Source organism: Cebus imitator, unplaced genomic scaffold, assembly GCF_001604975.1.
Source record: "Cebus imitator isolate Cc_AM_T3 unplaced genomic scaffold, Cebus_imitator-1.0 Scaffold609, whole genome shotgun sequence".
NCBI classification, from domain to species: Eukaryota; Metazoa; Chordata; class Mammalia; order Primates; family Cebidae; genus Cebus; species Cebus imitator.
Window position 1 is genome coordinate 78,615 of NW_016107924.1, and position 21,705 is coordinate 100,319.

Genomic DNA, 21,705 nt, shown 5'->3' on the forward strand with positions numbered 1-21,705 from the left:
CCCAGGCTGGTGTGATCTCGGCTCACTGCAACCTCCACCTCCCGGGTTCAAGCGATTCTCCTGCCTCAGCCTCCTGAGTAGCTGGAAATACAGGTGCCTAGCATCATGCCCAGCTATTTTTTGCATTATTAGTAGAGACAGGGTTTCACTGTGTTGGCCAGGTTGGTCTGGAACTCCTGACCTCGTGATCCATCCACCTTGGCTTCCCAAAGTGCTGGGATTACAGGCGTGAGCCGCTGCACCTGGCCAGGTGAAAGCATTGTCAGTTTGGTTATGGTGCCCCTGGGATGAAGCCTGTCCCCCCGCCCCCCGCCATCACTCCACAAACAATTTTATTCTCCTATGACCTCATATGTGCTGTTGCTGCCACCAAACACCCTTTCTAGCCCTGGCTACTTCCCACCCCTCTTCCGAGTCTCTCTTAAGCATCCACCGCCACCTGCCTGGCCAGGGTTCCAGGAAACTCCTCTCCCAGCCCTGAGTGTCTCATAGCGCATCTCAGAATTAGAATTGCTTCACTGGAGCACCTGGCCAGCCTCCATCTCCCTGGCTGCATTGTAGACTCACAAGGGCCAGGGCCAGGTCAGTGTGCTCGATGCATCCTGGCACTGAGTGCAGGACCTACTCAGGCCCAAACATGTTATGGAAGAGGGGAGAAGGGGCTGCCACTTCTCCCACCTTCCATAAGTGGCTCTGGCTCGGGCAGCAGTTGAAGCTGACCAGGGATGGTCCTAGTACACCCCTCCCTTTTTTTTTGAGATGGGGTCTCACTATGTTGCCAGGCTGGAACGCAATGGCACGATCTTGGCTCGCTGCAATCTCCGCCTCCCAGGTTCAAGCCATTCTCCTTCCTCAGCCTCCCAAGTAGCTGGGAGTACAGGTGCATGCCACCACGCCGGGCTAATTTTTCTATTTTTAGAGAGAAGGGGTTTCACCATGTTGACCAGGATGGTCTCGATCTCTTGACCTTGTGATCCACCCACCTCGGCCTTCCATAGTGCTGGGACTTCAGGTGTGAGCCACTGTGCCTGGCCGTGGCTTAGCCTTTTCTGATGTCCCTAGCTTCGCATCCAGCAGGGTCTCTTGACTGGGCCCCTCGCATGAGTTCTGTCATATGATGCTCTCAGCGTCCTTGGGCTGTTATCACCACTGTCAGCAGTGGGCAGATGAGGAGATGGAGGCCTTGATGGCAAAGTGACTCTGGCAGGGAAAAGGGCATTTGTGGGGGGACCTACCTGTCTCTTAAGTGCCTGCCCCTCTCTGCCAGGTGCATAGAAGCTTCCAAGAGTCAATCCTTCCTTTCTCACCACCTCCTTGAATTGCCCTCCCACCTCCATATATTTCTTGATGCTTTTTGAGCTTCTCAATTGTAGCCTTTGCTGTTTGCCATGGGGTCTGCTCCATCCTCGGAGCCTGTGGCCCAGGGTGCGAGGCTGGGCTGAGAGCCTGGGTGTGCAGGCGGCCTCAGGCCAGCAGGGGGAGCCCACGAGCTGCGAGCCTGGTCACTGCCAGCGCTTCTCAGCCGGTTCTGGGTTTCTGTGCCTGGTGCCACCCCCAAGGGAAGGCGGGGCCCATGGGCCGGTGCCTGGGCAGGGGGATGTGGCCAGGGTGGATCCAGAGTCCATGAGTGGGTGGGAGGGCCTGACTCCTCACTCGAGTCCCTGCTGTGTGAGGGTGGCCCCCCAACCTCCCTGAGCCCCGGTTTCCTCATCTGTAAAATGGAGATGATTCCAGTCGCCTTGGCCACACTGGGAGCCCTCAGCTGCTGCTGGGGGGGATGTTGGGGACAGGTGCCAGGTCCGCTTGGTCCTGCAGCTCCTGGAGGAGGACAGCGTCCCGCTGCCTGCATGCAGTGACAATGAGGCAGAACTGACTGGCAGTGGGACTGATGGATAATGTCACTAGTGAGGCTGCCAACCGGCCTGGCCTTAGCGTGTGGGAGGAAGCTCCAAGCTGGGACCCAGAGAGATGTGAACTCTGCTGGAAAGTGGCAGAGCTGAATTCTGAACCCACGTCTGCAATGCCTGAGCCGGTCCCTCAGCCTCCCCAGGCCTCAGTTTCCCTCTTTGAACAAAGAGAACAGGACAAGATGTTCTAGTGGCCTCTGAGACTCCCCCAGCAGGCCCACCCTGTGTGCCCAGGGAAGGATGGACAGGAAGGGCTGGTTTGCATTCTTGGATGAGGCAAGAGGGGACACCTTGGGGTGGGAGCGCCCAGCCCTCTCCTCTCCCCCGGCCCTGATCCTCCTTCCTGTTCCTGCAGCCTTTCTGAAGGGCCTGAGTGACAAGCAGCGGGAGGAACATTACTTCTGCAAGGACTTTGTGAGACTGAAGAAGATCCCTACGTGGAAGGAGATGGCGAAAGGTAGGCTCTGCTCAGGGAGGCCCTGGTGGGCGTGCCCCAGACCCGCGGCCTGGGAGAATTGTGCAGATGAGAGGAGTGAGTCTGGCGGCACGTATCGGGTGCTTGCTGTGCGCAGGCGCTGTGTGTGTGTCACTTCAGTTGTTTTATTTGTTGTGACAGAGTTTCACTCTTTTTGCCCAGTTTGGAGTATAATGGTGCGATCTCAGCTCACTGCAGTCTCCGCCTCCTGGGTTCAAGTATTCTTCTGCCTCAGCCTCCCGAGTAGCCGAGATTACAGGCACCTACCACCGTGTCTGGCTAATTTTGTGCTTTTAGTAGAGATGGGCCAGGCTCTTACCATGTTGGCCAGGCTGGTCTTGAACTCCTGACCTCAAGTAATCTGCCCACCTCGGCCTCCCAAAGTGCTGGGATTATAGGCATGAACCACCGCACCTGGCCACCTCATTCAATTATTTATTTATTTATTTATTTTTCTTTTTTGAGATGGAATCTCTGTTGCTGAGACTGGGGTGCAGTGACATAATCTCCATTCGCTGTAACCACCGCCTGCTGGTTTCAAGCGATTCTCCTGCCTCAGCCTCCCAAGTAGCTGGGGTTACAAGGCATGCACCACCATGCCCAACTAATTTTTTATATTTAGTAGAGATGGGGTTTCAGGCATGAGCCACCACACCTGGCCACACTTTAAAAATTTTAAATAGGCCCTTTAAGAAGATAAAGGATAACAGTGTTCTGTTTTTTTTTTTTTTTTTTTTTTTTTTTTGGCCACGCTGGTCTTGAACTCCTGACCTCAAATGATCTGCCAACTCAGCTGCCCAAAGTGCTGGGATTACAGGCATGAGCCACCGTTCCCAGCCACCCTGTTCAATTGTTAACACAGCCCGAGGCAAGTGGAACTTTTATCCCCATTATATGGTAGGAAACAGAGCCCTGGGTCAGGTGAGCCACCTGCTGGACACTCCTTGCTTGTGGGGAGCTGAGGTGTGAAGCTGAGGTTTGGTTGCTTACAGTGGGGTGTGTTGGTGAGACAGTGGGCCTGGTGACCCGTCACCCTGGGCAAGTCCCTGACCCACCTGCGTGAAATGGGATGGATGATATTAGCACTGTTGTACCTGCTGGTGGCCTTGCTGTGAAGATGCAAGGGGTCCCCTCATGGTGCTGGCATGTAGTAGGTGCCCCTCAGCGTGGCTTCCTGGTATGGGGTCAACAGTCATGGCCCTGCAGGCTGCCTCTGGAGGTGGAGGGAGGTTGATGGGGAAGGCCCTGGGCCCTGGCTGGGTCCCTCTGCAGTGGCCAGCCTCGCTGTGATCTCCCTGGTCCCTGCTTGTTCCAGGGGTGACCGTGAAGGTGGAGGAGCCCAAGTATAAAAAGGACAAGCAGCTCAACGAGAAGATCTCCCTGCTCCGCGGCGACATTACTAAGCTGGAGGTGGATGCCATCGTCAATGCTGGTGAGTGGCTGGCCCGAGCCAGAGCTCTGGGGGCCGCCCCGTTGCCTTTGCCGTGCTATGCTATGCCAGGCCTAGGTGGATGCCACCTGGCTCCAGCGAGGCTGGGGTGGCCGGCGAGGACGGCTTGCCGGCGCTGTGGGAGCCTAGCGTGCCGGCCACTCGGCTCCTCTTCCCCTGAAACACTGACCTGCTGTGTCGGGGATGCCTTGCTCCACGGAGACCCATTAGTGGCCGGGAAAGTGGGAGAGCTCAGCTAGAACTGGGCTGCCCTGCCAGGAAGGCGGTGGCCAGAGCAGGGAGGTCTGACCTTGGGGGGCCGCAGACGCCCCTACTACTGCCTGCCTTCCTCTGTCTTTGGCTTGCCCTGCCCCGCTTGAGGCCTGGGCAGGTGAGGGAGCTCGTTGAGGGGACAGTGGGGGCAGAGAGGTCCCCTGCGGCACCCTGGCAACTTTCCAGCGCCTGGAAACAGGAGCCGCTCAGCTTCTTGTGCTTGCCTCTTGCTGGCTTGGCAGTTGATTGTGAGTGTGGGAGTCGGCTCTTCTTTGTCAGCGGGAGGAAGGGGGCTGCTCCTCGTGCGGGCGGTGGTTGTCTGGCAAGGTCGAAAGGCGCCGGGAAAGGACTTTGGCGTGGGGTGCCACGGGCCGGTTAGGTCCAGCAGGTGGCTTGTGGAACAGGTCGACTGGCGGCCGAACCCCAACCCTCGCCTGCCTGCTTCTCGCTCCTTTGCTTACCCAGCATCTGCACCTAGCGTCGGAGGAAGGGAGGCCTCTTTCTCAGGCCCTGAATGTGGGGGCGGACCCTCTCATCTTGGACTCCAGCTCACGGGGAGAATCCTGTCTGCCAGCCCCTTCCCAACCTGTGCAGGCCCGGGTCACCTGCAGAGCTTCTCTAGTGTCCTTCATCCCCACTTTGGGTTTGTAGCGGTGGCACCTGGCCCCAGCACTGTCCCCCAGTGACTCTAGGGTGTGGTGGTGTGGATGCTGTGAGCGTTTCCATTGATCTCTGTGAGTGACAGGCTCTGGGATCCGGAAAGGGTAGGTCACTCGGCCACCCTGGGCCTGGTCCATGGGGTCTGAGTTGTGTTTCCTGAAGCAGCCGGTGACGGCAAAGCTGGATAATCATATGGGGGTGCCTCGCCCACATATCACCCATCTAGGCACACAGATGACAAGTCACATGTAGGCAGGAGTTACTGCTTAGAGTGTCTCGCCTAGGGAGGCAGAGGGAGCTGGGGTCACCTTGGGCTCCTGCAGGTGGTTCAGGTGTCTTTCTCTGGGGCCTCTGGGACGAGGACTGCTAGTCCGTCTGGGGACACATGGCTAAGACAAAGCCACATCTGGGTTGGCATATGTTACAGAGACCTAGGGGAGTAGGGTGTTCTTGCTGCCTGTAGCCAGGGATGTGCTGGCCTGGAGCGGGAGGACAGAGCCTTGGGGCTGTGGCCAAGGGGGCAATCAGGCAGGCCACTGGGTACCCCAGCCCTGCCAATCACTAGCAAGCCTGAGAGGTGCCCAGCGGCATCTTCTTGCTGAGCTGCAAAGTGGTCAGAGGGAAAATGAGGCATCCTGTGAGCTTTGTCCCCGCTGGATTGCTGGTTGGCTGGAACATGGGCCGGGAGAAAGGGCGCAGGGACCAGGGTGGGGTGACGGCAGATGCAGATGGAATGGGGGCCCTCTGGAGGCTGCACCCGGACTGCGGAGTGATTAATGCCTTTTCCTAAGTGCCCTTGCCAGGTGCTAGGCTTTGGATGTGGCAGCTCCGTCAGAAGCATGTTAGTGCCAGCTCTGTTCGCAGCGGGGCCAGGGTTGGGGCAGCCCTGGCCAAGTTTCTCTGGAGACTCCCCTTCTCTGTGCCCTTGCCTTGGCCTGTTTCCTCCTCTGCACAGTGAGGGTGGCAAGGAAACCACCCGTCAGGTTGCTGGGGTCACTCAGAGCTGATGCCCGTGATGTGCGCATAACAGTCACTCAGCACCCGGTGGGAATCAGGGCCTGCCACCTCGTGTTGGTGCTGAAACTGGTGTCCCCAGCGCCATCTGGGCATCACCCTTGTCCTGGGGGTGCCGAGGGACGTGGCACCTCCTGCAGATGATCAGCTTTTGCCTCCCCCTGCTTGCCTCAGTTTACCCACACACCTCTTGATGTGTTTTCCTGGGATCTTTTTATTTCTAGGAGGACCCAGCTAGGGTCCTCAGAAGCCTGTACAGCCAGGAGAACCCAGTACCCGCCTGGAATCCCAGGGAATGGCGGAGGCAGAGTCTGGACACAGGCTTCCCACACAGAGCCCGAGTCTCCTCCGGGCCTTCCAGGGCTTTGTGGAGCCCCAGCGTTCAAAGTGGCCTCCGCACTGGTCCGGCCTCCCGGGTCCTGGGTGCCTTGGCTCCCACCCCAGCCTCTTCACCCACCAGGGGGCAGCAGAGATCGCAGTTCCCGGGAGCCCATAAATCAGCCTGTTTATTAGTGGAATAAAAGTCGCCAGCAACGGCGGGGCTTTTCGGGGCTGCATAAATCTGCGTCTGTGCCTCGTGAAACCCATATGTGCTTAATTCATATGTAAAGTTTCAAGCAGGAAGAGAATACGTGTCCATTAAATTCTATTTGACTTGATTATAATCATTAGCCATGAATAATTGCTTCTCAGTGCCTACCACGAGCCACCACAATAAGCCAGAGGAGAGAGCAATTATCTTGGGGTGGAGATTTTTAAATTTATATTTTTGAAGCCAGGGGCAGTGCTGGCCCCGCAGGCTTCAGTGGCCCATGGAGAACGTGGAGGGTTGCCCTGGGCTGGGAACTTGAGGCCTGGCTGCTTCTGGATTTTGTTGGGGAGGAGGGGATTCTCTTTGTTCCTGCTGCCATATGGGAGGGGCTGTCACTGCCTGGGCATGGGTCCAGCTGCAGGGATGTGCAGGGGAAGGGTGCAGGGGGAGCTGGGAGAGGGCTGTGAGGGAAAGGAGGCAGGGGGGCTCCCAACCCCCTACCCTCCTCCATCCTGAAAAGCTGTGGGCTTGAAGGAGTCTCCAGCCAGGCTGTGGGCATCCCTCCTGTCACTCAGCAGGACCCTGGGGATCCCTGGAGAGGGTGGGCACCAGATGTCCCCTTCCTGCCCCCCCTCACTCCTTCCCCTCCCTGAAGAGGCATCTGCCTACGACCTCCCTCAGGCCTTTGAGAATTGGACTCTGGGCTGGGTGCAGTAGCTCACTCCTGTAATCCCAGCACCATGAGAGGCCAAGGTGAGAGGATCACTTGAGCTCAGAATTTGAGACCAGCCTGGCCAGCATAATGAGACCCTATCTCTACAAAAAAAATTAAAAAAAAAAAAAAAATGAGCCAGGTATGGTGGTCTGTGCCTGTAGTCCCAGCCACTCAGCAGGCTGAAGCAGGAGGATTACTTGAGCCTGGGAGGTTGAGGCTGCGGTAAGCCATGATTGTGCCACTGCACTCCAGCCTGGGTGACAAAGTGAGACCCTATCTCAAAAAAAGAAAAAACAGAAAATAGAAGATCAGACTCTGGGCCAGGCACGGTGTCTCTGCCCGTAATCCCAGAACTTTAGGAGGCCGAGGCAGGCAGATCGCCTGGGGTCAGGAGTTTCGAGACTAGCCTGGCCAACATGATGAAATCCCATCTCTCTGCTACAAGTACAAAAATTAGCCGGGCGTGGTGGCACATACCTGTAATCCAGCTACTTGAGAGGCTGAGGCAGGAGAAACACTTGAACCCAGGAGGCTGAGGCAGGAGGATTGCTTGAACCTGGGAGGTCCAGGCTGGAGTGAGCCATGATTGTGCCACTGCCCTCGAGCCTGGGCAACAGAGCGAGACTCTGTCTCAGAAAAAAAAGAAAATCAGACTCTGAGGCTGCATGCGGTGGCTCACTGCTGTAGTCCCAGCACTTTGAGAGGCCGAGGCGGGAAGACTGCTTGAGCACAGGAGTTTGAGACCAGCTTGAGCAACACAGTGGCCCCCTATCGCTACAAAAAAATAAAACTGGCCGGTGTGGTGGTGCATGCCTGTAGTCCCAGCGACTCGGGAGGCCTACATGGGAGGATCACTTGAGCTGGGAGGTCGAGGCTGCATTGAGCTGTGGTTGTGCCACTGCACTCCAGCCTGGGCAACAGAGTGAGCCCTGTCTCAAAAAACAAATAAAAATAAGACAATCAGACTCGTTTCCTTACCGATCTGACATTTGACATTCAGGAGTGGTTTCCACTCTCATATTATCGGGCTGTATGAAATGTGATTGAGGTGTGTGTGATGGTGTGTGTGTGAGGTCAGGAGTTCTACCTGTGTGTGTGGGGCGTGTATGCATTTGCGTGATGTGTGATGCCTGTGTGTGTGAGGTGGCGTTTGTGTCTGTGCTTGTGTGCTGCATGGGGTGTATGTGATGCAGTGTGTGTGTGGTGTGATGTGTGTTTGTATGGGATGCGGTGGGAGGCTGGCAGAAGCATAGAAGTGGGGATACCTGGCTGGTGAGAGGCAGGGCTTCAGGTCACAGGGACGGGACAAAACCCCCCACCCAAGGGCACAGTGCAGGCCTTCCTGGATCCTGGCCCCATGGGCTGCCGGCCAAGGCCGCGTGCTCGGGCAGCACCCGCGAGAGTCTCAGGCTCCTGCCATCTGTGCCGGCCGCGGCTCCTGCCCACAGGAGCATGGCGCATCCATCTTAATGAAATTGGGTTGCCTCGTGCAGGAGATCAGCCGGGGAGCCCCCGCAGGCCCCCCCTTCTGGAGGAGGAGGTTTTCAGAGCCAGTGCCGGCGTCTCCAGCTTGGCCTATGACCTCAGGCCTTCGTCTGGGGAGAGCTCCGGTCTGGGGGTCCCACCCAGGGGGTGCTGAGGCTTCCAGGGTATTTACATCATCTTTTTGCCACAGGGGTGCAGTGACCTTGAGTGGGCCACCTCCCTGCCCTTAAGTTTCCTGGTGCTCCAGGCCTGTATGTGTGGACCCCTTGTTCCTGACAGCAGAGTCCCGGCCAGGAAATGTCCGGGCACAAAGAAAGACCCCTAGTCTTGGCTGGGCGTGGTGGCTCACGCCTGTAATCCCAGAACTTTGGGAGGCTGAGATGTGCGGATCACAAGGCCAGGAGTTCAAGACCAGCCAATATGGTGAAACCCAGTCTGTACTAAAAAATACAAACATTAGCTGGATGTAGTGGCACGTGCCTATAGTCCCAGCTATTCAGGAGGCTGAGGCAGGAGAATCACTTGAACCCGGGAGGCGCAGGTTGCAGTGAGCCGAGATTGCTCCACTGCACTCCAGCCCGGGCAGCAAGAGCAAGACTCCATCTCAAAAAAAATAAAAAAAGATCCCCTTGGCCAGCCCAGGGGTCTGGCTGCCTGGCTTTGGCCTTCGGGTCATAAGAGGACAGGGCAGAGATGCATGCAAGGCTTTGTGAAGGATGGAAGGGATCTTTTCTTCAGCACTAGCCCAGAGCAGTGAGCGTGGGCCGTGGGCACCATGGCCAGGAGCAGGTCGCGGTCCCAGCGCCCCTGCTGGCCATGCTGTGGCCTCCACTTCCTCATCTGAGAAATGGCATCACTGTCAGTCCCACCGCAGGGTGAGGGTGAGGAGTCCAGGAGTTGGGGCCTGTCTAGCCCTGGGCCTGGGCCCTGGTGCATGGAGAGTCCCCAGGAAATGACTATTGGGAAGTCGGCAGCGAGAGCGACTAAGCAGAATATAATGTGACAGAGCGCTAGGAGCAAGGTCTGAACAAAGTGCCACGAGACGCCGCAGGGACCAATTAATTCTGCAAGGAGGTGGCGGGAGGCGAGGTGGGTCTGTGAGGCCTTTGAGGGGCCCGGGCGTGTGGCAGGGACGGGTGGGAAGCCGTGTTTCACAGCGACAAGCCGGCCTTGCACGGAGATTTTTTAAGCCGCTTATTTATTTAAAATAAGTCATGAAGTGGCGCTCTGTTTCCTTAAATCTTGGGGCTTTGATTTGTGAGAATCTGCCTGCTGCTTATCACCGCCCGCCTCCCAAGCACCAGGAGCCCCTGCCTCGTCTTCTCCTGCCACCTGGAGCACCCCGCAGAGCCTGGCCTGGTGGGGAGCAGGCCGGGACCTGAGCGGCCACCCGCCCCTGCGCCTGGCTGTCCCTGGGCCGCCGCTGGGAGTCTGTGATTTAGAGACCGCCTTGATGGACTGCCAGGCGGGGGCCCGGAGGGGTGCGGACTGCCTTGTGGGAAGTGATCTGACGCTAAACTGTCGCCTTAAATCGCTTTATCTGTCACTTCAGATTTAAATGTGCTTGCTGAGGCTTGCCGGCCGCCACACAGCAGAAACCTCTCCGCAGTGGGCAGGGGAGGTGGCCGGCCTGAGGCAGCAGTGAGCCCGGGCAGGCTGCGCAGCAGACTTTGCAGCTGGAGCCTGTTAGCGACAGACAGCAGCCCTGGCCCTGGGCTCCCTCCATCTCAGGGGAAGCCAAGCGCAGGCGGGGCCGGCCGCGTTCCGGTGCTCTGGCCACTCTGGATGTGTGCAGTGCTCTCAGGCCCCGAGAGGCAGGCAGGGTTGTTACCCCATTTTCAGGGATCAAGTAACATGCTTCACCTCGGCAGGTGACTGAGCCAGAATTCGAACTTAGACACTTTCGTCCATGCAGCAGACATAGGTGATGGGGCTGCTGGGCACCAGGCCTCGGGGTGGACCTGGGCTGCAAAAGACACAGGCTCTAATTCCAGATAAGGCGTGAGACATGTGGTGGAACAGGAAGCATGGTGCAGGAGGGACAGGGGTCTGGACTGCAGGGGAGGGAGGCAGGGGGGAAGGCTGCCTGGAGGAGGGGTGCTTCGGTTAGATAGGGTGCTAAGTCAGAAGTCAGGCAAGGGCATTCTGAGGGTGAGGGAGTATGGACAGGGAGGGCAGAGGTGGGCGGGACACTGGGGAGGTGCTGAGGGGTTTGGAGTGAGCCACGGTGTGGCACGGGCCTGAGTTGGGGGCTTGGTGAGATCACTTGGGCTGCTGGGTGGAAAGTGGGGGCAGGGAGGCCCAGAGCGTGGGTTGGGAGGCGGCTCCCTCCAGGTCTACACTGTGTTCATACCTCGTGATTCACCTCTCTTGCATTATTTCAGCCTCGTGCTAATGGTGAACTGGCAGCTCAGAGACATGAAGTAGTTTGCTTAAGGTCACACAGCTAAATGGTGGTAGAGCTGGGATGGGAGGTTTGCCGAGCTCCAGAGGCCCCAGGAAAGAGTGAGTGAGTGAGTGAGTGAGTGTGTGTGTGTGTGCGTGTAGGGGAGGGAATACCTCCTCTCTGTTCTCTTTTTTTTGGCTGTTGAATTTGAGTTCCAAGAGTGAGTGTGTCTTGGCTGCCCTCCTGGCCTGGAAGCTGAGAGTCGGGCAGAAGTTTGCCACCGGGGGAGGGGTCGTCGTCAAAAGATGGAACCAACATCTGAATCTGGGCTCCTGTGTCCCCTAAGCCTCCTGGTGGGCTCCAGCTCTCTTAGCCTGCCCAGCGTCGTGTGTCCCAAGCCCCTTCAAGTCTCTGGCAAGCGCCACGGAGCCCCGGCTCTGGACTCAGGGCTGCCTGTCCCCTGCCACCTGGTTCCCTCCGCTCCACATGTTGCCTCATGTCTGAGTCAGGCTCTGACGTTTCACCCATTATACAGATGAAGACACTGAGGCACCCACGGGTCATGGCGCTGGGGAAAAGGCAGGGCTGAGAATCAAACCCCCGTCTTTCAGATTTGGGGTTTAAGAAAGAGACGATCAGGTAGGCAGACGGGCAGGCTTCCTTCCTTCCTTCCTTCCTCTTTCCTTTCTTCCCTTCCTTCCTCTTTCTTTCCTTCCTCGCTTCTCTGCCTCCTTCTTCCTCCTTTCCCTCCTTCCCTCCCTCTCTCCCTGCGTCCTTTCCTTTTTATTTTTTTGACAGGGTCTCACACTGTTCCCCAAGCTGGGGTACAGTGGTGCAGTTGTGGCTCACTGCAGCCTCAACTTCCTGGGCTCAAGTGATCCTCCCATCTCAGCCTCCTGAGCAGAGGGACCACAGGCATGCCATCATTCCTGGCTAATTTTTAAATTTTTTGTAGAGACAAGGTCTCAGCTTGTTGTCCAGGCTGATTTCAAACTCCCGGGTTCAAGCAGTCCACCCGCCTCAGCCTCCCAAAGTGCTGGGACTACAGCTGTGAGCCGCCATACCCAGCCCAGGTTTGCTTTTTCGCAAGCTCCCTCTGGGTCATTGGGAGTGAGGGGCAGAGTCGATCAGGGGGGCCACTCAGGATTCCTGGTGCCCAAGAGGCCGCTCCCCACATCAGAAAGCCAGAAAGCCCAGAACACCCAGACATGGCCAGGACCCAATTTCCACGACTGCAGGGGGAGGGTGGCTCATCCCCACAAGGTCGGGCAGTGGTTACATAAATTCATAAATGATGGATCCCTCCTGAATTATTGAGATGCCCTCGTGGGCTCGCAGGGCCTGGTCCAGTAGGCGGAGCATTGGCCGGAGGGCGGGACTTGGGAAGGACCTCCCGGGGCCCTTCCACCCCAAGGTCTTCCACCCAGTCCCCTGCTTCTTACCCGAAGTCCTTCTGTCATTTCCACACGGAATATGAGAGTGGACTGTGGACCCGATAACTCTGTCTTGGGTTTCAGTACATTTCTTTAATTTTTTTTTTTTTTTGAGACGGAGTATCGCTCTTGTTGCCCAGGCTGGAATACAGTGGCGTGATCTCGGCTCACTGCAATCTCCGCCTCTCGGGTTCAAGCGACATTCCTGCCTCAGTCTCCTGAGTAGCTGGGATTACAGTCGTGCGCGATCACGCTCGGCTAATTTTGTATTTTTGGTAGAGACAGGGTTTCTCCGTGTTGGTCAGGCTGGTCTCAAACACCCGACCTCTGGTTATCTGCCCGCCTTGGCCTCCCAAAGTGCTGGGATTACACGGGGGAGCCAGTACCCAGCCTCTTTTTTTCTTTTCTTTTCTTTTTTGTAACAGTAGGGTCTTCCTGTGTTGCCCAGGCTGATCTCCCCCGAGCTCAAGTCACCCTCTTGCCTCGGCCTTCCAATATGGTGGGATCACTGGTGTGAGCCACCGTGTCTGGGCTGGTGTTTGTTGAATGAATGAGTGACTACATGCTTTTGAGAGTTGGTCAGATGGTGGAAGGGGCTCCATGAACCAGTGACACCCTCTAAGTCCCCTCTTTCTGCCCAGCCCAGCCCCTTAGCCCACCCTCTGGGCCCGAAGGGGCTGATCCATTTCACAGATTAGGACGGTGGTAGGCATTTCTAGGGTCCTCATGCGGTTCCTGGCTTCTTTCAAGGTGCTGGAGGTACAAGGCCCAATGAAACCCAGTGCCTATCCTCCTGGCATTTGCAGTCCTGTAGAGGAAGACTGGGGAGGAACTAAAACCCAGAGAGGGACAGTGACCTGCTCAGGGTCACACAGCAAGAAGGTGGCAAAGCAGAGCTGCAAACCCAGGAGTCTTTTCTCCCCTCACGGCAGACTCGCGGCTAGAAAACCCCAGCTAGGGGTCTGCTGCCCACCCACGGGTGGCCACCCTGCCTCCCACATTTTGTGGAGTGTCCTGAGCATGTCCTCTCCGGCTCCTCTCCGTCCTTGAGGCCTCAGCGCCTGCACCTGTGCCCCTGATGTGCTGTCCACCCGAGCGCTGAGCCGAGGAGGCCGGAGCTTGTGGGAATGTGTGTGTTTTGAAATTAATGGGGACCGTTAAATTGGCCAAGCATGAAAAGGGCTGGATCTGCAGCCCTTGGCTCGCTCTCCTGGAATCATCCACCAGTGCCTTGGCAAGGCGCAGCTGAGCTGGCTTCAGGGCTCCCCAGGAGGCCTCGGCTTGCCTGCCTGTTTAACGAGGGGTACTCTGTGTCCCTAGGACGTGAAGGGGACCGGCTGCAGCAGCACGCGGTGGCCATAGTGCCCCCCCTACCCCTGGGGACCAGGGTCCCCATTCCTTCCTTTCAACACCCAGCTCTGTGCAGACAGCAATATCTGTGGGTCTGTTGACTTGAATCTTCTCCCTGGACCCCTAGAGTGGGCTCAGACACTCCAGGCCCTGATCCTGGGGCTTCCTGGGTGAGTCCTGGCCCGGCCTGGTCCCAGCTTGGCGGGGCCTCCAGGACCCAGACCCCATCTCCTCACCTCCCCCACCTTCATCTACTGTGGAGTCTCCATGTGGCACACCTTTTTTTTTTTTTTTTTTTTTTTTTGGCAGAGTCTCACTCTGTAGCCCAGGCTGGAGTGCAGTGGCACGTTCTCAGGTCACTGCAACCTCCACATCCCAGGTCCCAGTTTAAGCAATTCCCCTGCCTCAGCCTCCCAAGTAGCTGGGACTGCAGGTGTGCGCCACCATGCCCAGCTAATTTTTGCATTTTTAGTAGAGACGGAGTTTCACCATGTTGGCCAGGCTGGTCTTGAACTCCTAACCTCGTGATCCACCCACCTCAGCCTCCCAAAGGGCTGAGATTATAGGCATGAGCCACTGTGCCCGGCCAAGGGACTTTTTTTTTTTTTTTTTTTAAAGACAGGGTCTTGCTTTGCCACCCTGGCTGGAGTGCACTGGGCTCAAGCAATTCTCCTGCCTCAGCCTCCCGAGTAGCTGGGACCATAGGCTCATGCAACCATGCCCTGCTCATTTTTGTATTTTTGGTAGAGGCAGATTTACTCCATGTTGCCCAGGCTGGTCTCAAACTCCTGGGCTCAAGTGAGCCTCCTGCCTAGTCTTCCCAAAGTGCTGGGATTACAGGCATGAGCCACTGTGCCCAGCCATATGGGACATCTTGTAACTGGGAGTTAAAGTCCTGGGTACAAGTTCTGGCTTCACCGTGTACTAGCTGTGTGACCTTGGGCAAATCACTTAACCTCTCTGAGCCTGTTTTCTTGTCTATAAAACAGAGATAAGAGTGCACAGGGATCCAGGCCCTGGCACTGTGGGTTTGAGAGGAGGCTGCTTATTAAGATGTTCAGTACAGTGCCTGGCACAGAGCGAGCACCCAGGGGATGCCAGCTCTAGTTCTTGTTGTCATAGCTGCTGCCCTGGGAGGGCTTCTCAGACCCGCTGAACTGGGTGTCCCATCAGCCAGCGCCTGCCCTGCACCCCGTGCTTGGTGGGGCTGAGAACAGGGGAACGGTCCCTGTATCCCAAGCAGGCTGAGGGCACCTCCTTCCCATATTCACAGTGCGGAATCAAGTCACCTGCTGGACCTGGCGTGGCCGAGGGACAGATCTCTCCTGACTGCCAGAGTCTCTTGGATGGGGTTTCCTGACCGTGAGGGCTCAGGGCAGGCAGGCTGGGCCCCTCGATCCCCACCGCCAGCAGGGCTGCCTGTGCCTGCTCCGCCTTCCATCAGGAAGGATGTGTGGTCTCATGGAAACAGCCTGTGTGGCGGGGTGTGAGGTAGGCTAGGACAGGGCGGACAGGGGATGTCCCCAGGGAAGCCAGGTGGCCAAAGTGGCCCTGTCAGGGCCTGGCTGCTATCTGCTGAGGCATAAACTGGCAGACACGGAAGCCCCTGAAGGCCTCCCCTGCAGCTGCCACCCTGCTCAGGGTCTTCATGCTTTTCAGACACTTGCCTTTTGAGCTCTACTGCAGTGGTGCCATTGTGGTCCCCGCCTCCCTGCCACTGGAGTCGGTGGTGGGGCCCCGGCTGGGGTGGAGGGCACCGGCACGCTTGGATGGCCAGCCTTGGAGGTCCCAGAGGCCAGGACCGTGGCTCTCACCAGACTCCGCTAAGATCCGGTCCCACTGTTACGCTGGGTAAGCCCCCTGCTGCTTCAGGCCTCGGGGTTCCCCATATGTCCCTTACGGGGGCATTCACAGGAAGGAAATGCATTAATGCCTGGAAGGCCCAGCACTGCATTGCAGGGGCTCGGAAACAGTGGTGATTGTTTTTTGTTTTTTTTTTTTTGAGATGGAGTTTTGCCTTTTTGCCCAGGCTGGAGTGCAATGGCGCCATCTCAGCTCACTGCAACCTCCGCCTCCTGGGTTCAAGCGATTCTCCTGCCTCAGCCTCCCGAGTAGCTGGGACTACAGGTGTGCGCCACCATGCTCGGCTAATTTTGTGTTTGTAGTAGAGGTGGAGCGTCTTCATGTTGGTCAGGCTGGTCTCGAACTCCCGACCTCAGGTGATCCACCCACCTCAGCCTCCCAGAGTGCTGGAGTTATAGGCCTGAACCACTGCCCGCACTCAGCAGTGATTATTAGTAGTGAGGGATCTCACTTCACCACCCACTAGACTGGGGCAGGTTCTTGGACTCTGGGTCGCCGTCCCTGGACAGGGCTCCTCTAAGGTGGGGACAGCCCAAGCATTCCCGCCCCTGAAGGGACATACAGGAACTCACAACGGCTCATGGCCAAGGAGCCTTAGGGGGAAGCAGGCGGCCCTGGTGGGCACGGCTGTGTAGGGGTCTCCCGCTCTCTCTACTCCTGGCAGGGGCAGGGATCAGGAGCTGGAAACCAGGGAGGATGGGAGGACGTGGGAGCACAGAGAGCATGTGGGCTGCAGACCCAGGGGAGGATGGGCACTAGGACGGAGCTGGTCCTCACAGTGGCGCAGGGGGCAGCGAGTAGAGGTGGGGCTGAGAGGCCACTGGCCGGCTTCCTCCACTAAGGCATGTCTGGCAGCCCCTTCGGTTCATTAAAACCCATCAGTGGGGCCAGGTGCAGTGGCTCATGCCTGTAATCCCAGCACTTTGGGAGGCCGAGGCAGGCGGATCACCTGAGGTCAGGAGTTCAAGACCAGCCTGACCAACATAGGGAAACTCCTTCTCTACAAAAAATACAAAAATTAGCAGGGCACGATGGTGGGTGCCTGTAATTCCAGCTACTCAGGAGGCTGAGGCAGGAGAATCACTTGAACCTGGGAAGTGGAGGTTGCAGTGAGCCCAGATCGCGCCACTGCGCTCCAGCCTAGGCGACAGAGTGAGACTCTGTCTTAAAAAAAAGCCATCAGTGGCACCCACCTCCTGGTGGCAAGAAGTGGCCCCTGAGCACTGTCCCTGCTTCCTCCTCCCGCCGCTGCCTCCTCCCCCTCTTTGACATTGTAATTGCCATAAAAACCGGAGCCGGAGCCGAGCAGCGTCACAGATGGGGAGAGAGGCCCGGCTGTCAGCCATTCCTCTGCCAGCAGGGCTCGCGGCTGTTTTATATTGCCGCCTGGCTGTATTTCAGGTATGGTTTAAACATCATCAAACGCCACATCCCTTTTGAAAAGCAAGAGCTACCTTGCTGAGGATGTTGAGGAGAAACAGGAACATTAAAATCTATGAAGCAAATGGCCCAGAATTGACATTTGTGTTGGGAGCTTTGCTGTTTGATTGTCAAAGGAGCTAAATTCCACCCTGGCAGCCGGTGGGGAGAGCTTTCCCCGTGAGGGTCACAGGAAGGTGGGGTAGGTTTGCCTGGGAGGAGACCAGGCAGGGCCAGCCAGGGAGGGGTTTCTGTGGGTCAGCTGACTGCCTCTGAAGGCCTCCCTGGCCTCAGCCTCTACTCCGCCTCCTCTCCCTCCTAACAGGGAGGCAAGAGCTTCCCGGTGTGCATGGGACAGGGCTGGGTTGGAGTCCTGCTGTGGGCACTTGCTAGCTCTTATGACCTTGGCCAGGATACGACTCTCCTCTGAACCTCAGTTTCCTCATCTGTAAACCCAGGAGAGCGATGTCCCCTCTGAAGGTAGGGGATGGTGCATGCAAACACTTGACAAGTCACTGGGATTCAATAAATGATGTCTGCTGTCCCCAAGGAAATGGGTGTGTGAGTCAGCATTAATTTATTTAAAAAACATTTATCTTACCTATTTTCACTGAAAAATAGCAACAGTAAAAATGAGAACCATTAAAACAGGGACACGGCCGGGCGTGGTGGCTCACGCATGTAACCCCAGCACTTTGGGAGGCTGAGGTGGGCGCATCACTGAGGTGGGGAGTTTGAGACTAGCCTGACCAACAGGGAGAAACCCTGACTCTGCTGAAAATATAAAAAATTAGGCCTCCTCTTCCAGAAAAGCTGGGTTGAGAGGACAAAAAAAAAAAAATATATATATATATATATATATATGTACAAATTTATTTATATATATATATAAAAATTAGCTGGGTGTGGTGGCACATGCCTGTGATACCAGCTACTTGGGAGGCTGAGGCAGGAGAATTGCTTGAACCTGGGAGGCAAAGGTTGTAGTGAGCCAGATCGCACCATTGTACTCCAGCCTGGGCAACAAGAGCGAAAGTCCATCTCAAAAAAACACCCAAGAACACAAAGAACCCAGCCACAGCAGGGGACACTGTGCAGGGTGTCTCCTGAGAGCCATGCTCTTGGTCCCACCTGGAACCCTGTGGCCTGGATGCCCTCAGCACGCGCTTTCCAGGCTGCCAGCCTCGTGCCTGGTTACCGGTCACGGCCTGCTCTCTACCTCGGCACCTGCCACGCGATGCTGGTGTGTGGCCATCAAGGAAATGTGGCTCGTGTTTGCCCTTGTAGTTTACACTCTTGCTAGCTACTTGGGGAATCTTGGCTTCTGGTGTCCTATCCTGACCTTACCCAGAGGACGCCTCAAAACTAAGCTGAGCAAATTTGTTGCAACTGAGTAAGAGATGCAGCTTTGAGCTTCCTAGCAGCCACTGCAAAATTTGTAACAAGATTTTAGGATCCATAACTCCAAGCTTGGAAGTCAATTGAAATTTTGGCTGAATGCCTCCCTTTCTTTCTCCTCTTGGCCTTTTTTCATTTTCCTCTCTAATATCCTCACCAGCATTCTTTATGTCCCCCAAGGATGGTTTATCCCTTGCTCCAGAGCCTGTCCCAATGTGCCCGCCCCTCACCTGGCGCTGCCCACAGCTCGGGAGACCTGCCCCCCCACCACTGCCTTCCTGTTTGCTGCTGTTGACTCCCCTGCATTGCTCACGGCCGCTGGCCTCTGGGCCTCTTGCCTTGCCTTGCCCAGGCACACTGGGTCTGCTGCTGCTGTTTCTCCTAGATGAGCCTGTGACTAATAAGGTTGCCCCCGGGGGGCTGGCAAAATCTTTCCCTCCTTAATATCGGAGTTTAAAAATGTGTCACCATCGATTTGAAGAAAAGCCTTGTTCCTGCTGAGAAAAGCGGCCTGGAGATTCGTCTCGCCTTAGGAATCACACAGGCAGCTGCATAAATTCAGCGCCACAGAGAGCTCTCCATGCAAATGCCAAGATGCCCACTCCAGCCCCGCTCCAGTCCTCCCCCCGTTACTGGGGGCTGGCACCCCACTTCCTCATCCCCCCAACCCTGCAGAGACTTGGGGAGGCCTCTGCAGGGAGGGGCTCCCTGGTTACAAGATCCCCATCTTCTGATTTTCCCTACCTCTTTTTTTTTTTTTTTTTTTTTGAGATGGAGTTTCGCTCTTGTTACCCAGGCTGGAGTGCGATGGCACAATCTCGGCTCACCGCAACCTCCGCATCCTGGGTTCAGGCAATTCTCCTGCCTCAGCCTCCTGAGTAGCTGGGATTACAGGCACGCGCCACCATGCCCAGCTAATTTTTTGTATTTTTAATAGAGATGGGGTTTCACCATGTTGACCAGGATGGTCTCGATCTCTTGACCTCGTGATCCACCCGCCTCGGCCTCCCAAAATGCTGGGATTACAGGCTTGAGCCACCGCGCCCGGCCCTTTTTTTTTTTTTTTTTTTTTTAAGACAAAGTCTTGCTCTGTTGCCCAGGCTGGATGGAGTGCAGTGGCGCAATCTTGGTCCACTGGAACCACTGCCTCCTGGGTTCGAGCAGTTCTCTGCCTCAGCCTCCCAAGTAGCTGGGATTACAGGTGCCCACCACCACACCCACCTAATTTTTGTACTTTTAGTAGAGATGGTGTTTCACCATCTCAGCCAGGCTGGTCTTTAACTCCTGACCTTGTAATCTACCCACCTTGGCCTCCCAGAGTGCTGGGATTACAGGCGTGAGCCACCACACCCAGCCCTCTCCACCTCTTTTCAGGGGCTAAGCCTGTGGCTAATTCCACATCATGACTTGTTTTAATCCTGGAGGAGGAGGATGAGTGACTGCGGGCCTGGGGCTCCTGGAAGCCATCCGAGTCCCTCACAGGTCAGGGGTATCCCTCTGAGCCTCCCGGGCGGGGCTGTGGGTTGCACAGTGGCTCTGCCCTGAGGCAGGAATGTTCCTCCCACAGGCTTCCCGCCCTGACCTTGTTTCTTCCTTGCCTGGAAAGGACTGTCGGGGTCCTTTGGGGCATCCCCTGGCCTCCAGGCCTTCCCTCTGGACCTTGCCCTCATCCAGGGCTCAGCCTTGGAGCTGACAACGCATCCACCGTCATCCGGCAGCTCTCCCAGCCCAGCATAACCACCATGGTCATTCCCACTCCTCAGGTTGGAAAGCTATGCTGTAGGGACTGTAGGTGACTTGGCTGGGATCCAGGATGCTTGAACCCAGATCCTTTCCCTGTGTATTCTAGGAAGCGCCCTTAAATGAATCAGTGAATGGGTAAATGAATGAATGAATGAGGAGGAGTGGGCACATGGTGACCATTCTAGGTGTTGTTCTGGTTAGTGAACTTGGTGACAGTCCAGGATGGGGTGTGTGGAGAGCTTGGGGGACAGCTGAGCTTTCTGATCCCCCTCTGCCATTGAGGTCATGGTGATTGCCTTTGTGGCAGTGTCCTTTGCGTTTCCCAAAGGGCTCACCGGAGCATGGTGGGGAGCAGGATGGTGGGTTTGGCTGCCTAGGACATACCCCAGGCCACCCCCAGCATGGGCTGTCCCCTGTGCTGGCTGCAGCAGGGGTGACTTGGACTAGCTGGGAAGCTTCTCCAGGGGTCCTTGCAGGGAGCTGGAAAGGGAAAGGGAGAGAGGGTGGGCATGGCTTGCCAATCGGGCTTTTCTGGCTCTTGGGGAACCACACAGCTGTGGGCAGGGGCATCAGGGAAGAGAAAAAGCAGGCAGTTTACAGTCTTCCCGGCTGCCGTGGGCCCTCGGAACATGTGTTGGGTGGCCATTTACCACCTGGCGCAGGGAAGGCTGCAGGCCGGCCCTGAACCACGCTGCCCCCAGCTGCAGAAGGGCCCCAAGAAGACTCCCAGCAGTTGTTACTCACGGAAAGGTGGGGCTTTATTTTTCCACCTCCCTAAATGTTATTGCCTTTATAGGCTTTGGAAATCAGTTTTATGGCCTGCGTGTTTGTTCGCTGAAATATGGGCTGCTCTGGAGGGAAAATAAAATGCAGGGATAGGGCAAGAGCTCAGGTGTGTACCACAGGCTGGGGCTGCTCTTTAGGGACCGTGGTAGCTGGAAAGGGGGACAGGACAGGCATGTGCCTGGAGTGGGGCTGTGGGGCTGGGGGCGGGGGCTGGAATTCTAGTGGGAGGGTCGGCCTGAGGCTTCTGGACCTCTCCCGTTTCTCAGATGGTCCCCCGCCAGACTGACCTGGGATGGTGAGAGTCATTCTGTCCTCTGCGATGCCCAGGTATGCCAGCTGGCTCCCTTCAGGTGCCATCTGGGGCATCTTGCCAGCCACTGGCAGTGTAGACTTCGCAGTAAAAGTGAAAAATAAGCCCTCTGGGTTTTGCTGGTCAGGATGCAGGCCTGGCAGGATCTCACCTGCAGGAGATGCCTCATCTTCCGGCAGAGTTGACTGATGGGGAGCCAAGCAGGGGACAGAGATTCAGCAGGAGCACCCAGCAACCCACACAAATCTTCCTCCCTTCCCTGGGACCGAGGACCCTCGAGGGAGACTCTGAGGGCCCCGCCCTAGGAGAAGGCTGCTTCTCTCCTCCTCTCTTAATATGCGAAGAGCTCCTACAAATCAATAAGAAAAATGGGTGAAAGATGTGGACAGGCAATTCCCGGTAGAGAAAAACAAATGGCCAGTAAACAAGTGAAAAGATGCAGAACTTCGCTAGTAATCAAGAAAAAGCTAATTGAAATAAGAGACATCATTCTTCACTGGCGGAGAGGCGGGCGCTGGAAGTATTGG

At 56.5% G+C, this 21,705-nt stretch overlaps 1 protein-coding gene across 4 annotated transcripts in view; it reads left to right on the forward strand.

Moving 5' to 3' along the window:
* Positions 1-21,705, forward strand: part of MACROD1 (mono-ADP ribosylhydrolase 1) — a 173,014-nt gene that overhangs the window by 14,674 nt on the left and 136,635 nt on the right. For all 4 annotated transcript variants that reach the window (XM_017516904.2, XM_017516902.2, XM_017516903.2 and 1 more), the window contains exons 2-3: positions 2,263-2,364; positions 3,698-3,814. In XM_017516904.2, the coding sequence (XP_017372393.1) occupies positions 2,263-2,364; positions 3,698-3,814 (219 nt within the window). The remainder of the gene's footprint in view (positions 1-2,262; positions 2,365-3,697; positions 3,815-21,705) is intronic.